Source organism: Spodoptera frugiperda, chromosome 5 (genome assembly GCF_023101765.2).
Source record: "Spodoptera frugiperda isolate SF20-4 chromosome 5, AGI-APGP_CSIRO_Sfru_2.0, whole genome shotgun sequence".
Taxonomy (NCBI): domain Eukaryota; kingdom Metazoa; phylum Arthropoda; class Insecta; order Lepidoptera; family Noctuidae; genus Spodoptera; species Spodoptera frugiperda.
The window spans coordinates 1,352,736-1,370,349 of record NC_064216.1 but is presented as its reverse complement, the minus strand read 5'-3'; the positions used below and the strand labels follow the sequence as shown (position 1 = coordinate 1,370,349).

The window sequence follows — 17,614 nt, the reverse complement described above, 5'->3', positions numbered from 1 at the left end:
TCATGATTGTGAACGGCATACGTAACAAACAAGTTAGCGAGGGTAGCACGACCAACTGTGTGTTTAATGTATAATTATATAAGTGTTGCGACGATAACTCAGCAGAGTGGAGTAAATAAAAAAGAGTGGACTGTATAATATGCAGTATAATAAACTTAGGAAATACTGATTACAATTAAATTAAAAATATAAAAAAGGCAAGATACGATGTTAGCGCGATCGGTGCGTAGGAGTAAATTGACCTCTGGACTCGGCGCATACGGTCGAGCCGTTGCGCTACTACGTCACTGTTGCCCCCACTTCTCGATGACGCGGTTGAGCGAGGACGATGCTTTAACATACTCCCCCCGTTGAAGTGTCTTCAACAACAGTGGCGACAGGTAATGGGCAGATTGTGTTGAAAGCGCGCCGAATGACACCCTTACGCGTTCGGATGTCGGCGACTCTTGCGATGCCATCTCTGCCAGGGAGCACCTTGACGATCCGTCCTAAAAGCCATAACAGAGGAGGTGAGCCTTTATCTTTGATGACGACGAGGGTTCCTTCCTTAAGTTCCCCTGACGATCGGTGCCATTTGGTTCGCTGTTGAAGCCACAGAATGTACTCGTGTGAAAAGCGAGACCAAAAATGTTGCTTCAGACATTCGATGCGACGGAACCGCTGCAAGTCGCTTATATTAGCGTTCTGGATCTGTGGATGAGGCAACAAGATAAGCGATCGTCCAATGAGAAAATGGGCAGGCGTTAAGGGAATCAGGTCGGAAGGGTCATCGGAAAGTGGAGTTAAGGGCCTGGAATTCAAGGTAGCTTCGATTTGGGTTAAACATGTTGCCATCTCTTCGAATGTTAAATTGGTTAAGCCAAGAATGCGTCTGAGATGGTGCTTGGTTGACTTAACCGCGGATTCCCACAAACCACCAAAGTGTGGAGTGTATGCGGGTATAAACGAAAAGTTGATGCCAGGATCGATCACACTAAGTCCTAAATCTTGTGAGAGCAGGCTAGCCAGCTCATTGAAAGCACCAACAAATGTCGTGCCATTGTCGGAGAAGATGTTGCGTGGCTTCCCCCGACGAGCAATAAAGCGGTTCATGGCAGCCAGAAAAGCCTCCTTTGTTAAATCGGACACAAGTTCAAGATGGACGGCCCTCGTAGCTAAACACACAAACACACATATAAAGCACTTAATAAGTCTACAACCTCTACCCCTACGGTCGGCTATCATGATGGGCCCAGCGTAGTCAACACCGGCATCTAAAAATGGGAATTCTAAGTGCAAACGCTGCTCGGGAAGGTTGCCCATGATAGGTTGCACGGTATTAGCCTTAATTCTACAACACTTTAGGCATTTGTGAGTTGTCTTTTTAGCTAAGGCCTTCCCACCAATGGGATAGTAATGATGACGAATTGTTGTAAGAAGCAATTGAGGTCCAGGATGTAAAAGTCGTAGGTGATACATGTTAAATAACAATTTGCAAATTATGTGTTTACCTGATATGAGAACAGGATGTTTAATGTTAAAATCGTAAAATGAGTTGTTTAACCTGCCTCCGACACGAATTAGATTAGAAGATTTATCAAAGAATGGAGATAGCGATAACAATTTATTTTTAGCTGGTAAGTCTTTTCCTGCTGAAAGAAGTTCATACTCTTCAGAAAACGACTCCTGCTGGCACAATCTTAATATAAGGTGTAATGCACTATTCAATTCCTTAGATGTCAGTGGACCGTGATGAACTAATTCTTTTTTTATTTTAATGTTAATAAATTTTAATAAGTATGCCGTAAAACGCTGTATTTTATTAAAATCTGAACATGTTGTAAATAATTTAGAAATAATGTTATCTTTATGATTAAATGTATCGATATGAAATGAAGTAGTTACTGTTTCTGGTAAACTTTGAATGGTTTGATGTGGTTCAGGAAATTGAGGCCAAGTGAATAAGTCACTTATTAGAAATTGTGGTCCCGACCACCACAGCGAAGAAGAAAGCAGCTTATCTGCTCTGAGTCCACGCGAAGCGAGGTCTGCGGGGTTTTCTTGTGACGGAACGTAACGCCAAGTTCTGCCCTCCGCAGTTTCCTGGATTTCAGAGACACGATGGCGAACGAAGGTCTTAAGTTGCGTGGGTGAGGCAGACAACCAACCCAAGACTATCGTGGAATCACACCAGAAGTAGACGTCATCAATATGTAGTGTAAGTGACTGACGTACCTTTGTGTATAATCTCGAACCCAACAACGCAGCACAGAGTTCGAGGCGGGGTATGGTCGTTGACTTGACCGGCGCTACCTTGCTTTTAGCAGTAAGAAGGTGTACATGAACCTCACCACTAAGCGATACGCTGCGGACATACAAACAAGCACCATACGCCCTTTCAGATGCGTCGGTGAACACATGCAACTGCACTGAAGATGATGATTCACACGTCATCCACCGAGGTATTCTAAATTCATTTAAAAAAGGTAAGCTATTTTGAAAGCTGTCCCATGGATGCTGAATATGTTCGGGAACAGGCTCATCCCAAGAACACTTTGCAAGCCACAGTTGCTGCATGATTATCTTGGCTTCCACTATGCAGGGAACGACCAAGCCAATAGGATCGAAAATCTGAGCAATGGTAGACAAAATTTTACGTTTTGTGGTGATGTTACTGGAAGTTGCATTTGATATTGAAAAGGAAAAGGTATCTGATGAGCACCTCCAGTTCAACCCTAATGTTTTGGACATCTCACTATCACTGAGATCAACGAAATCACTATCACCAACATGATCTTGGCAAAGACCCTTTAGCACATCAGGTGAATTAGACCGCCACTTGCGAAGATTGTACTTAGCAGTCTGAAGAACTGCGATGACTTGATGACACTTGTTCAACACTTCTGCAACAGATGATCCGCCAGACAAATAATCATCGACGTAAAAGTCATGCGCTATTGTGAACCGTGTAGACAAATCACTGCATTCCTCAGCCAGTCGCACTAAACACCTAGTTGCTAGAAAAGGTGCCGATGCGGTGCCATACGTCACCGTATTTAAGGTATATGTTTTTAATTGATGAGAAGGCTCCGCCCTCCAAAGGATTTTTTGTAAAGGTTGAAAAACTGCATCAATCCTTGTCTGCCGATACATTTTTTCGATGTCCGCACATACGACAATCTGATGTTGGCGAAATCTAAGTAAGATTGTTAATAAATCGTCTTGTAACTGAGCACCTACCATCTGAATTTGGTTAAAAGATTTGCCTGATGATGTGGTGGCCGATGCATCGAAGACGACTCTGAGTTTGGTGGTAGAACTCGATTCCTTTAAAACACCGTGATGAGGTAAATAATTAGAAAAGGACGAGTCAGCCGACTGATTGTTATATTCAGACATGTGCCCTAAGTTAATGTACTCATCAATAAAATTAACATACAATTGCTTCAAATGAGAATCTCTAGCTAAACGACGTTCAAGAGACAAGAAGCGGCGCTTAGCCATGTTATAGGAATCACCCAGAACGTCAGGCGATTCCTTAAGTGGTACGTTGACCACAAAGCGTCCATCCGCGTCGCGGTAAGTGGACTTTAAAAATAATTCCTCACAAGAACGCTCTTCGCGTGTGAGTGTATGTTTCGATGAAATTGAGTCTAGCTTCCAAAAACGATCTAAGTCTGCCTGCAGATTATCAGCGAGTAAGCATAAATGAGAAGAAGAATTTCTCTGTGTAATGACTCCTGATAATAGCCAACCCAATTTGGACTCAAATAAAGTAGGCATTGATTTACCCAACTCTATACGGTTAGTACCTATAACGTTCCAGAAGACTTCAGCACCTACAAGAATGTCTATTGAAGATGGAACGTAAAACTGAGGGTCAGCCAGAACTATATTCGTAGGTATACTTATATTGTGTGCATCAATATATGTATTTGGTACAGACGACGAAATCTTGGACATGACATAGCAATCAATATCTATTTCATATTCACTATTGATCGAGTTAAATGAAATTGAACAACCTTGTGTACAATAAGAGGATTGATCATTAATGCCTCTTACCTTAGACTCGACTGTATAGGTGGAAATATTAAGCTTACGAGCCAAGTCCTTTGATATGAGGTTAGCCGTGCTCCCGTTATCCAGCAAGACTCGTGCAGTATGAAGGTTGCCTTCAGCATCCGACACATTCACCAGCGCTGTGGAGAGTAAGACAACTCGAGATGAAGAAAGATGATTCACAGAAGCTAAGGTACTACTTGGTTGGTTAGGAATGATGGTATCGCGATCAAAGTGTAACAGTGTATTATGCTTCTCACGGCAATACTTGCAGTGACCCATTTTACATTTATAAACATTATGACCTGGTCTAAGACAATTAAGGCAAACATTTGAATTTTGAGCTTTACTTATGCGTGATTGTACTGGCAAGCTTTTGAACTTTTCGCATTGAAAAATAAAGTGATCCTTTTGACACATTGGACATGACAAAGGACTGCGGGAATTTTCACTTGAAGCCGAAGAGTGTTTATTATATTTAATGTTACCAACATGCACACCTTCGCCTTTAGAAAATAATGATTTGGATTCCTCAAGCGTTTCCAATAAATCAGCCCGGTTGCTAATAAATTCAATAAAAACAGCTAATGTTGGAGGTTCTGACAATGAGTTTCTATGCTCCTCCCACTCGCGGTTTGTCACCTGATCAAGTTTACAGGCCATTATGTAGATGATCAGTGTGTCCCAGTACTCGACAGGTTGACCTAGTGTGGACAATGCCCTTAAATTTTTATTTGTAGTGTCTACAATATGTCGTAATGACTTACTGGATTCCTTGCTGATGGACTGCACACTAAAAAGGGATTGGACGTGGTTGTTAACTAACAACCTTTTATTGTCATACCTATCACAGAGCAACTTCCAGGCAGCATCGTAGTTATCGGATCTAAAGTCGAGGTTGTCAATGATCAAGGAAGCACTACCCCTTAAAGAGGCGCGGAGATAATGCAGTTTATTTATATTATCTATGCTGTTGTTATTGTGGATAATCGAAATGAAGGTGTCTCTAAACTCCAGCCAATCATGGTAACCGCCGGAAAACTTAGGAAGATCTATTTTAGGCAAACGGATAGAATTATGTTTGTGTGCGTGTTTATAACAAGAAACATCAACCTCGGATATGGAGTTCCCTGAAGCTTGGTTGCGAGTACTGCTGATCAGCTGACGTGCAGCAGCCACCAAAGTGTAGTACTGCTTTTCAAACTCCTCACGTTCCGCATATTGCTCGCTGGGGTCGTCCACTGTCTCTTCGATGTCGGTCTGTAACATATCGTATTTATCGTACAGATTTTCGAAAATATTAAGTCTGTACTCAACCTCAACAATCTGAACTTCGCTCAACTGTTCACAAGATTTAGCAACATTCAGATAAGAAGAGAATTGCGTAAGCTTTGCTTTAATTGAAGCACGTTTCTTAATAAGGCTTTTTATGTCGGACATTTTTAAAGAAAAGCAATTTAAGTAATGAGGCACTGAAGAAAAATAAAAGGCAAAATGTTAACACCTGTTGTAAATTAATAGCAATAAGTTGCACAGTTGTAAGTTACAACAGCACGAGCAAGGTTGTAGCAGAATGCGTATTGCTATTTAAAATTGCAAGGCGTTTGTGGCACTACTGTAAAATAGCTGCGTAATGCTAAGCAAAGACAATAAAAAATATTCGATTTAAACTGAAATGTGAAGCGACACTGTCATGAAAATGATTAAATTATATAGTTAAATGAATGGATGAAGAGATGAAACAGTTGAAATCTGTTGTAAAATGAAATGAAATATGATGATGTATGAAGATGACTTGCAAAATGTAACACCGTATTGATCGTATCTTGAATTATTAGTAATTAATTATTAGGAAATAAAAACTGAATGTTATGTAGGATATGGATGATAATGAATATGATTGTGATGATGGAGGATGATGAGATGATGAGATGATTAAATAAGGAATTGGAACGAGCTCACTGTTTTCCGGTGCAAACCACTGATGATGACTGTGCCGAGGAGTATTCTTGCAAGATGTCTCAATGCACGACGTCAATCTGAAGGCGAATATTTGCTGTCCGTGATGATGGCAATGATGAGTAGTCCCAAATCCGTTTCTTATTGTGTCAGTTGGGTGACGTCAGCTAAGACGGCCGAAGAGTTGCAAGCCGTGCCGATATATCACGTAACAATGTTCACAGTGAAGAAACTCGAGAATCACAGGATATAACTCGGTGACGTGGATAATGTTCTCCAAAGTCCTTTGTCTTCCTTTGTCCAGTTCAACTTTTCACGGGAGAAGGACCATATGTTGCGACGATAACTCAGCAGAGTGGAGTAAATAAAAAAGAGTGGACTGTATAATATGCAGTATAATAAACTTAGGAAATACTGATTACAATTAAATTAAAAATATAAAAAAGGCAAGATACGATGTTAGCGCGATCGGTGCGTAGGAGTAAATTGACCTCTGGACTCGGCGCATACGGTCGAGCCGTTGCGCTACTACGTCACTGTTGCCCCCACTTCTCGATGACGCGGTTGAGCGAGGACGATGCTTTAACAATAAGAAAATTCATCTCTTGGTAAATTTCCTCATTTTTATTTGCGATTTTTCCATTTTAAAATGACCAAGTACAATAATCAGCTGTGTGGTTGAATGTGCAGGCTCGGATATCGGTGGGTCTACTCGTATGCCTGCGTTCTTCTGCGGCCTGTATGCCCTCAACCCTACCTCTGGATACACCAGCCTTAAAGGTATGTACCTCCCTTTGGAAAGTTCATGGAGTCAGTAGAGTAAACTATGAAGAATAAACCAGAGAGTAACGATGGAGTTTCCTGCTCGTTCTTCTCCATTCGAAGCAACACTTTGGAACGAGGGCCTAGCTTCAGTGACGGACAGACTGACGGACAATTCAATTTAACGTTTCAAAAGTGCCTAATTTAGGATTAATTGAAATAAATGCTTTGACTTTGACTAAAGACAGTAGCTATTGTTATACTAAGAGCTGATTTTCGCGATCTCTTGGCGGAATGGAAGCAAGCAGACCACCACAGATGGGACCCAGTAAAGGGCGGATGCCCGATCCGGAGCTGCGGACAACATAAAAGGTTATACGAGCATGAGAAGGAACGGGGTGGTTTTTAGTCAGTAAGAGTCTGACATTCCCTCCCGCCTCACCCAAGGCGGGAGAAGTCATTGGACGATTTCCCCCCCTCAAAAAAGGGACTGATTCTTCAATCAACAGATAATTTGTTTAGTACGGTAGTAAAATAGAATTGACGTCTAACAGTCTTTGTATGAAAAAACTGACAAACATTTTAATTTATTCCATCGATAAACTTAATCGTCTGGCGTTGGAAAAATCAACCCAAAATCGTTTGATTTGAAGAAATCATATATTGTGTGACCATCTGTTGGCCCAATAGCCCAATGACTTCTGTCTTCTCTACTGAATCAATCTTGACCATCATCATGTTCACCATCACCCAACCATGGGGCCTACTCTAATTCAACGAACGAACGAAAAAACTTCGCAGATTGCATATTACAATTCTATTTATCGAACAAAAATGAACGAATGAAATAAAGATAAATAAATGGGGTTTGATATGAATTTAAAAATAAAACTTTATTTCAAGTAATTCTATTAGTAAATCAATAAAACCTACGACCGAAGATTAAACGAAACTTCGGATTCGAGAACCGGAGTAGGCCCCCAGTTCTTCACACAATCTCCTACCACTCCCAGGTTCAGCTCTCCGTACGGGTAAGGAGAAGTCGATGGCTTCCATCGGCTTCATCAGCAGACACTGTTCCGACCTCATACCGCTCACCAAGACCATAGTCATCGCTGATAAGGCCCAGGAATTGAACCTGGATCGACCTGTTGATGTTAAAGTAAGTAGACGATGTATATTGAAAGTCAAAATGTCATAATCAAAAAACAGTCAATTATTTTTTTGGTTATGATAACCTCCATGTCATACTGATACATTATCAAAATACCGAAATGACTCCGATAGTATTTTACCCACCCTGGGAATCAAATCCGAGACCCTCGGCAGATATACTTGCGACTAACGAAGCAGATCTAAGTTGTTAAGTCCCTTTGCACTCCTACCTATGAAAATAAATAAGTAATAATGAATGTATTTCAGAAATTGAGGTACTTCTACGTGGAGACCGCACAGGATCTGCGCGTGAGTCCCATTTCTGCCGATCTACGCGCCGCTATGAACAGGTACTTAGTTTTATTTTGCAACCTGTCAGTAAAGCTTTGGTCATTACGTCTTTTTATACCCACTCTGCTTGGCTCCTATTGATCGTAGCGAGATGTTAAAAATTTCCGATATTCCAATACAAAAAGAATTGCTCATTTCGGACTAGTAATTCCGGAGATTAGCGCTTTCAAACAAACTCTTCAACTTTATATTATATGTATTAGTGTAGGTTAAAGAACTATACCTTGACTTTCCTTACCCTTCGAGCCGGATCCCCATTCGGCTCGAAGGGAAATGGGGTGGTTTTTAGTCAGTAAGAGTCTGACTCTTGCCCCGCCCAAGGCGGGAGAAGTAATTGGATGGTTTTACACCCTTGACTTTAGCCTATCTCACGTAAGATTAAAAGGCATAGCATTTATTTATGTTAAGTGTATCTAACTTGTATTTATATTTAGTTTATATAACTTGCAGGGCCATAACGAAGCTGACAGAGGCCGTGTCCTCGACCGACCAGGCTCCTGCGCCGTACTACCACCGCGGGTTCAACCACATGTTCGTGCTGTGGCGGTACTGGATGACGCACGAGGAGGACGTCTTCGCAGAACTGCTCACCAACAACACCGGCACTGCTTACTTCTACAAGGAGTTCCCTAAGAAGGTGAGGACGCTGTATAGCTAGAGATTGGATTAAAGATGTTCTAAAATTAATAGACTGCCTCGTTGGTCGGGTGTTCGCAAGTACGACTGACGGACAAGAGGTCTCGGGTTCGATTCCCGGGTCGGGCAAAATATTACTGAGCTTTTTTCGGTTTTTCAAAAATTTTTCAGTAGTAGCACGGAGTCTGGCACTGTGCCCAGTATATGGCAATAGGCTCACCCCCTATTACATGGGACTTATTACACAAATGGTGAAAAGTGGGTGTACATTGTATAGCCGCATTACGCAACGTAATGTGCACCTCTGCCTACTATATAAAAGGCGTGACGTTATTTATTTATTATTATTTTATGTTCTATAATTTTATTATCTGCCACGGCTTTAATGAGAGGTAATGTTCTGGTCGAAGATTACAATAGTGAAGAAATTTCGTTTCTCGGACTAGTCAATTCAATTTGAGAACATTAATAAGTTAATCAAACGTTGACTCTACTCTGTATAACGTGGTTCACAAATACGCACGATGCGTCGCGTTTAATATTCGATAACAATTGCTAGCAATTGTTTTAAACAATCAGACGTATCACCTGTTGGTAAGCAATCGCCGCTGCCAATGGACTTCAAAGACCAGAGGCGTTACAAGTGCGTTGCCGGCCTTTGGGGGTTGGAAAAGTGCCGGCGTAAGGGCCACTGACACCCCGGGCGAAAATATTGTGGCGCCCACTTGAGGGAAGCAATATCAAGTGTTAGTAGTAGTTTTTAATGTTTTTGGCGCCCCCCAGAATTTGTCGCCCTGGGCCATCGCCCCATCACGCCCCCCCCTAACGCCGGCACTAGGTTGGAAATTTAGGTTGTGGGGAATCGGGGATTGGGAAGATTGGGAAGGGAGGAATTGGGCCTGCCTGGAATTCAAGGTAGCTTCGATTTGGGTTAAACATGTTGCCATCTCTTCGAATGTTAAATTGGTTAAGCCAAGAATGCGTCTGAGATGGTGCTTGGTTGACTTAACCGCGGATTCCCACAAACCACCAAAGTGTGGAGTGTATGCGGGTATAAACGAAAAGTTGATGCCAGGATCGATCACACTAAGTCCTAAATCTTGTGAGAGCAGGCTAGCCAGCTCATTGAAAGCACCAACAAATGTCGTGCCATTGTCGGAGAAGATGTTGCGTGGCTTCCCCCGACGAGCAATAAAGCGGTTCATGGCAGCCAGAAAAGCCTCCTTTGTTAAATCGGACACAAGTTCAAGATGGACGGCCCTCGTAGCTAAACACACAAACACACATATAAAGCACTTAATAAGTCTACAACCTCTACCCCTACGGTCGGCTATCATGATGGGCCCAGCGTAGTCAACACCGGCATCTAAAAATGGGAATTCTAAGTGCAAACGCTGCTCGGGAAGGTTGCCCATGATAGGTTGCACGGTATTAGCCTTAATTCTACAACACTTTAGGCATTTGTGAGTTGTCTTTTTAGCTAAGGCCTTCCCACCAATGGGATAGTAATGATGACGAATTGTTGTAAGAAGCAATTGAGGTCCAGGATGTAAAAGTCGTAGGTGATACATGTTAAATAACAATTTGCAAATTATGTGTTTACCTGATATGAGAACAGGATGTTTAATGTTAAAATCGTAAAATGATTTACTTAACCTGCCTCCGACACGAATTAGATTAGAAGATTTATCAAAGAATGGAGATAGCGATAACAATTTATTTTTAGCTGGTAAGTCTTTTCCTGCTGAAAGAAGTTCATACTCTTCAGAAAACGACTCCTGCTGGCACAATCTTAATATAAGGTGTAATGCACTATTCAATTCTTTAGATGTAAGTGGACCGTGATGAACTAATTCTTTTTTGATTTTAATGTTAATAAATTTTAATAAGTATGCCGTAAAACGCTGTATTTTATTAAAATCTGAACATGTTGTAAATAATTTAGAAATAATGTTATCTTTATGATTAAATGTATCGATATGAAATGAAGTAGTTACTGTTTCTGGTAAACTTTGAATGGTTTGATGTGGTTCAGGAAATTGAGGCCAAGTGGATGAGTCACTTAATAGAAATTGTGGTCCCGACCACCACAGCGAAGAAGAAAGCAGCTTATCTGCTCTGAGTCCACGCGAAGCGAGGTCTGCGGGGTTTTCTTGTGACGGAACGTAACGCCAAGTTCTGCCCTCCGCAGTTTCCTGGATTTCAGAGACACGATGGCGAACGAAGGTCTTAAGTTGCGTGGGTGAGGCAGACAACCAACCCAAGACTATCGTGGAATCACACCAGAAGTAGACGTCATCAATATGTAGTGTAAGTGACTGACGTACCTTTGTGTATAATCTCGAACCCAACAACGCAGCACAGAGTTCGAGGCGGGGTATGGTCGTTGACTTGACCGGCGCTACCTTGCTTTTAGCAGTAAGAAGGTGTACATGAACCTCACCACTAAGCGATACGCTGCGGACATACAAACAAGCACCATACGCCCTTTCAGATGCGTCGGTGAACACATGCAACTGCACTGAAGATGATGATTCACACGTCATCCACCGAGGTATTCTAAATTCATTTAAAAAAGGTAAGCTATTTTGAAAGCTGTCCCATGGATGCTGAATATGTTCGGGAACAGGCTCATCCCAAGAACACTTTGCAAGCCACAGTTGCTGCATGATTATCTTGGCTTCCACTATGCAGGGAACGACCAAGCCAATAGGATCGAAAATCTGAGCAATGGTAGACAAAATTTTACGTTTTGTGGTGATGTTACTGGAAGTTGCATTTGATATTGAAAAGGAAAAGGTATCTGATGAGCACCTCCAGTTCAACCCTAATGTTTTGGACATCTCACTATCACTGAGATCAACGAAATCACTATCACCAACATGATCTTGGCAAAGACCCTTTAGCACATCAGGTGAATTAGACCGCCACTTGCGAAGATTGTACTTAGCAGTCTGAAGAACTGCGATGACTTGATGACACTTGTTCAACACTTCTGCAACAGATGATCCGCCAGACAAATAATCATCGACGTAAAAGTCATGCGCTATTGTGAACCGTGTAGACAAATCACTGCATTCCTCAGCCAGTCGCACTAAACACCTAGTTGCTAGAAAAGGTGCCGATGCGGTGCCATACGTCACCGTATTTAAGGTATATGTTTTTAATTGATGAGAAGGCTCCGCCCTCCAAAGGATTTTTTGTAAAGGTTGAAAAACTGCATCAATCCTTGTCTGCCGATACATTTTTTCGATGTCCGCACATACGACAATCTGATGTTGGCGAAATCTAAGTAAGATTGTTAATAAATCGTCTTGTAACTGAGCACCTACCATCTGAATTTGGTTAAAAGATTTGCCTGATGATGTGGTGGCCGATGCATCGAAGACGACTCTGAGTTTGGTGGTAGAACTCGATTCCTTTAAAACACCGTGATGAGGTAAATAATTAGAAAAGGACGAGTCAGCCGACTGATTGTTATATTCAGACATGTGCCCTAAGTTAATGTACTCATCAATAAAATTAACATACAATTGCTTCAAATGAGAATCTCTAGCTAAACGACGTTCAAGAGACAAGAAGCGGCGCTTAGCCATGTTATAGGAATCACCCAGAACGTCAGGCGATTCCTTAAGTGGTACGTTGACCACAAAGCGTCCATCCGCGTCGCGGTAAGTGGACTTTAAAAATAATTCCTCACAAGAACGCTCTTCGCGTGTGAGTGTATGTTTCGATGAAATTGAGTCTAGCTTCCAAAAACGATCTAAGTCTGCCTGCAGATTATCAGCGAGTAAGCATAAATGAGAAGAAGAATTTGACTGTGTAATGACTCCTGATAATAGCCAACCCAATTTGGACTCAAATAAAGTAGGCATGGATTTACCCAACTCTATACGGTTAGTACCTATAACGTTCCAGAAGACTTCAGCACCTACAAGAATGTCTATTGAAGATGGAACGTAAAACTGAGGGTCAGCCAGAACTATATTCGTAGGTATACTTATATTGTGTGCATCAATATATGTATTTGGTACAGACGACGAAATCTTGGGCATGACATAGCAATCAATATCTATTTCATATTCACTATTGATCGAGTTAAATGAAATTGAACAACCTTGCGTACAATAAGAGGATTGATCATTAATGCCTCTTACCTTAGACTCGACTGTATAGGTGGAAATATTAAGCTTACGAGCCAAGTCCTTTGATATGAGGTTAGCCGTGCTCCCGTTATCCAGCAAGACTCGTGCAGTATGAAGGTTGCCTTCAGCATCCGACACATTCACCAGCGCTGTGGAGAGTAAGACAACTCGAGATGAAGAAAGATGATTCACAGAAGCTAAGGTACTACTTGGTTGGTTAGGAATGATGGTATCGCGATCAAAGTGTAACAGTGTATTATGCTTCTCACGGCAATACTTGCAGTGACCCATTTTACATTTATAAACATTATGACCTGGTCTAAGACAATTAAGGCAAACATTTGAATTTTGAGCTTTACTTATGCGTGATTGTACTGGCAAGCTTTTGAACTTTTCGCATTGAAAAATAAAGTGATCCTTTTGACACATTGGACATGACAAAGGACTGCGGGAATTTTCACTTGAAGCCGAAGAGTGTTTATTATATTTAATGTTACCAACATGCACACCTTCGCCTTTAGAAAATAATGATTTGGATTCCTCAAGCGTTTCCAATAAATCAGCCCGGTTGCTAATAAATTCAATAAAAACAGCTAATGTTGGAGGTTCTGACAATGAGTTTCTATGCTCCTCCCACTCGCGGTTTGTCACCTGATCAAGTTTACAGGCCATTATGTAGATGATCAGTGTGTCCCAGTACTCGACAGGTTGACCTAGTGTGGACAATGCCCTTAAATTTTTATTTGTAGTGTCTACAATATGTCGTAATGACTTACTGGATTCCTTGCTGATGGACTGCACACTAAAAAGGGATTGGACGTGGTTGTTAACTAACAACCTTTTATTATCATACCTATCACAGAGCAACTTCCAGGCGGCATCGTAGTTATCGGATCTAAAGTCGAGGTTATCAATGATTAAGGAGGCACTACCCCTTAAAGAGGCGCGGAGATAATGCAGCTTATTTATATTGTCTATGCTGTTGTTATTGTGGATAATCGAAATGAAGGTGTCTCTAAACTCCAGCCAATCATGGTAACCGCCGGAAAACTTAGGAAGATCTATTTTAGGCAAACGGATAGAATTATGTTTGTGTGCGTGTTTATAACAAGAAACATCAACCTCGGATATGGAGTTCCCTGAAGCTTGGTTGCGAGTACTGCTGATCAGCTGACGTGCAGCAGCCACCAAAGTGTAGTACTGCTTTTCAAACTCCTCACGTTCCGCATATTGCTCGCTGGGGTCGTCCACTGTCTCTTCGATGTCGGTCTGTAACATATCGTATTTATCGTACAGATTTTCGAAAATATTAAGTCTGTACTCAACCTCAACAATCTGAACTTCGCTCAACTGTTCACAAGATTTAGCAACATTCAGATAAGAAGAGAATTGCGTAAGCTTTGCTTTAATTGAAGCACGTTTCTTAATAAGGCTTTTTATGTCGGACATTTTTAAAGAAAAGCAATTTAAGTAATGAGGCACTGAAGAAAAATAAAAGGCAAAATGTTAACACCTGTTGTAAATTAATAGCAATAAGTTGCACAGTTGTAAGTTACAACAGCACGAGCAAGGTTGTAGCAGAATGCGTATTGCTATTTAAAATTGCAAGGCGTTTGTGGCACTACTGTAAAATAGCTGCGTAATGCTAAGCAAAGACAATAAAAAATATTCGATTTAAACTGAAATGTGAAGCGACACTGTCATGAAAATGATTAAATTATATAGTTAAATGAATGGATGAAGAGATGAAACAGTTGAAATCTGTTGTAAAATGAAATGAAATATGATGATGTATGAAGATGACTTGCAAAATGTAACACCGTATTGATCGTATCTTGAATTATTAGTAATTAATTATTAGGAAATAAAAACTGAATGTTATGTAGGATATGGATGATAATGAATATGATTGTGATGATGGAGGATGATATGATGAGATGATTAAATAAGGAATTGGAACGAGCTCACTGTTTTCCGGTGCAAACCACTGATGATGACTGTGCCGAGGAGTATTCTTGCAAGATGTCTCAATGCACGACGTCAGTCTGAAGGCGAATATTTGCTGTCCGTGATGATGGCAATGATGAGTAGTCCCAAATCCGTTTCTTATTGTGTCAGTTGGGTGACGTCAGCTAAGACGGCCGAAGAGTTGCAAGCCGTGCCGATATATCACGTAACAATGTTCACAGTGAAGAAACTCGAGAATCACAGGATATAACTCGGTGACGTGGATAATGTTCTCCAAAGTCCTTTGTCTTCCTTTGTCCAGTTCAACTTTTCACGGGAGAAGGACCATATGTTGCGACGATAACTCAGCAGAGTGGAGTAAATAAAAAAGAGTGGACTGTATAATATGCAGTATAATAAACTTAGGAAATACTGATTACAATTAAATTAAAAATATAAAAAAGGCAAGATACGATGTTAGCGCGATCGGTGCGTAGGAGTAAATTGACCTCTGGACTCGGCGCATACGGTCGAGCCGTTGCGCTACTACGTCACTGTTGCCCCCACTTCTCGATGACGCGGTTGAGCGAGGACGATGCTTTAACAATAAGAAAATTCATCTCTTGGTAAATTTTCAAATCTTTATTTGCGATTCTTCCATTTTAAAATGACCAAGTACAATAATCAGCTGTGTGTTTGAATGTGCAGGCTCGGATATCGGTGGCTCTACTCGTATGCCTGCGTTCTTCTGCGGCCTGTATGCTCTCAACCCTACCTCTGGATACACCAGCCTTAAAGGTATGTACTCTTGGAAAGTTGATGGAGTCAGTAGAGTAAACTATGAAGAATAAACCAGAGAGTAACGATGGAGTTTCCTGCTCGTTCTTCTCCATTCGAAGCAACACTTTGGAACGAGGTCCTAGCTTCAGTGACGGACAGACTGACGGACAATTCAATTTAACGTTTCAAAAGTGCCTAATTTAGGATTAATTGAAATAAATGCTTTGACTTTGACTAAAGACAGTAGCTATTGTTATACTAAGAGCTGATTTTCGCGATCTCTTGGCGGAATGGAAGCAAGCAGACCACCACAGATGGGACCCAGTAAAGGGCGGATGCCCGATCCGGAGCTGCGGACAACATAAAAGGTTATACGAGGAGTAGAAACGGGGTGGTTTTTAGTCAGTAAGAGTCTGACATTCCCTCCCGCCTCACCCAAGGCGGGAGAAGTCATTGGACGATTTTCCCTCCTCAAAAAAGGGGCTGATTTTTCAATCAACAGATAATAAAATTTGTTTAGTAGTCAAATAAAATTGACGTCTAACAGTTTTTGTATGAAAAAACTGTCGAAAATTCAAATTTATTTCATCGGTAAACTTAATTGTTTGGCGTTGGAAAAATTAACCCAAAATCATTTAATATTAAGAAATCATATACTGTGTGACCAGCTGTTAGTCCAATACCCAATCAATGCCTTCTGTCTCTCTACTGAATCAATCTTGACCATCATCATGTTCACCATCACCCAACCAGGGGGCCTACTCTAATTCAACGAACGAACGAAAAAACTTCGCAGATTGCATACTACAATTCTATTTATTGCAAACTTTCGTGAACAAAAATGAACGAATGAAATTAAGATAAATAAATAGGTTTTGATATGAAATTAAAAATAAAACTTTATTTCAAGTAATTCTATTAGTAAATCAATAAAACCTACGACCGAAGATTAAACGAAACTTCGGATTCGAGAACCGGAGTAGGCCCCCAGTTCTTCACACAATCTCCTCCTACTCCCAGGTTCAGCTCTCCGCACGGGTAAGGAGAAGTCGATGGCTTCCATCGGCTTCATCAGCCGACACTGTTCGGACCTCATCCCGCTCACCAAGACCATAGTCATCGCTGACAAGGCCCAGGAATTGAACCTGGACCGACCTGTTGATGTTAAAGTAAGTTGATGATGAATATTGAAAGTCAAAATGTCATAATCAAATTCAATAATATTTCTGACTATCTCATTGTTTATGATAGCCTGTCATACTGATACATTTTCAAAATACCGAAATGTCTCCGATAATATTTTGTCCACCCCGGGAATTAAATCCGAGACCCTCGGCAGATATACATACTTGCGACCAACGAGGCAGATATGTGTTGAATAATCCCTTTCCACTTAATTAATTGTAAATAAAAAAGTAATAATGAATGTATTTCAGAAATTGAGGTACTTCTACGTGGAGACGGCACAGGATCTGCGCGTGAGTCCCATTTCTGCTGATCTACGCGCCGCTATGAACAGGTACTTAGTTTTATTTTGCAACCTGTCAGTAAAGGTTTGGTCATTACGTCTACCCACTCTGCTTGGCTCCTATTGATCGTAGCGAGATGTTAAAAATTTCCGATATTCCAATACAAAAAGAATTGCTCATTTCGGACTAGTAATTCCGGAGATTAGCGCTTTCAAACAAACTCTTCAACTTTATATTATATGTATTAGTGTAGGTTAAAGAACTATACCTTGACTTTCCTTACCCTTCGAGCCGGATCCCCATTCGGCTCGAAGGGAAATGGGGTGGTTTTTAGTCAGTAAGAGTCTGACACTCTTGCCCCGCCAAGGC

At 41.1% G+C, this 17,614-nt stretch overlaps 2 protein-coding genes across 12 annotated transcripts in view; one reads left to right on the top strand and one right to left on the bottom strand.

Annotated features, from left to right (window-relative positions):
• LOC118271758 (fatty-acid amide hydrolase 2-like) overlaps nt 1-17,614 on the top strand; it is a 33,760-nt gene that overhangs the window by 11,914 nt on the left and 4,232 nt on the right. For 3 of the 7 annotated variants that reach the window (XM_050693891.1, XM_050693896.1, XM_050693895.1), the window contains exons 6-8: nt 6,691-6,780; nt 7,776-7,924; nt 17,213-17,295. In XM_050693891.1, the coding sequence (XP_050549848.1) occupies nt 6,691-6,780; nt 7,776-7,924; nt 17,213-17,295 (322 nt within the window). Of the gene's footprint in view, nt 1-6,690; nt 6,781-7,775; nt 7,925-8,184; nt 8,268-8,718; nt 8,906-15,704; nt 15,795-16,796; nt 16,946-17,212; nt 17,296-17,614 lie in introns of all 7 variants that reach the window. The other 4 variants (XM_050693890.1, XM_050693894.1, XM_050693893.1 and 1 more) reach the window with 4 other exon arrangements.
• LOC118280874 (uncharacterized) lies at nt 129-15,600 on the bottom strand. 5 transcript variants are annotated; one of them, XM_050693887.1, is made up of 2 exons: nt 13,100-15,600; nt 129-488 (listed from the first exon to the last, which is right to left on the bottom strand). In XM_050693887.1, the coding sequence occupies exons 1-2, from the start codon at nt 14,496-14,498 to the stop codon at nt 334-336; spliced, it is 1,554 nt and encodes a 517-aa protein (XP_050549844.1). In that variant the 5' UTR covers nt 14,499-15,600; the 3' UTR covers nt 129-333. The 5 variants fall into 5 exon arrangements, with proteins under 5 accessions (XP_050549844.1, XP_035457156.2, XP_050549843.1 ...); XM_035601263.2 differs by lacking the exon at nt 13,100-15,600 and adding an exon at nt 5,155-6,586 and having other exon boundaries at nt 129-690; XM_050693886.1 differs by lacking the exon at nt 13,100-15,600 and adding an exon at nt 3,220-4,965.

Coding starts and splice junctions, on each gene's coding strand:
- LOC118280874 (XM_050693886.1), bottom strand. CDS start 4,704: ATGGCCTGTAAACTTGATCAGGTGACAAACCGCGAGTGGGAGGAGCAT. Junction 489..3,219: donor CTTTTAACCAAATTCAGATG/GTAGGTGCTCAG, acceptor TATGGCTTTTAG/GACGGATCGTCAAGGTGCTC.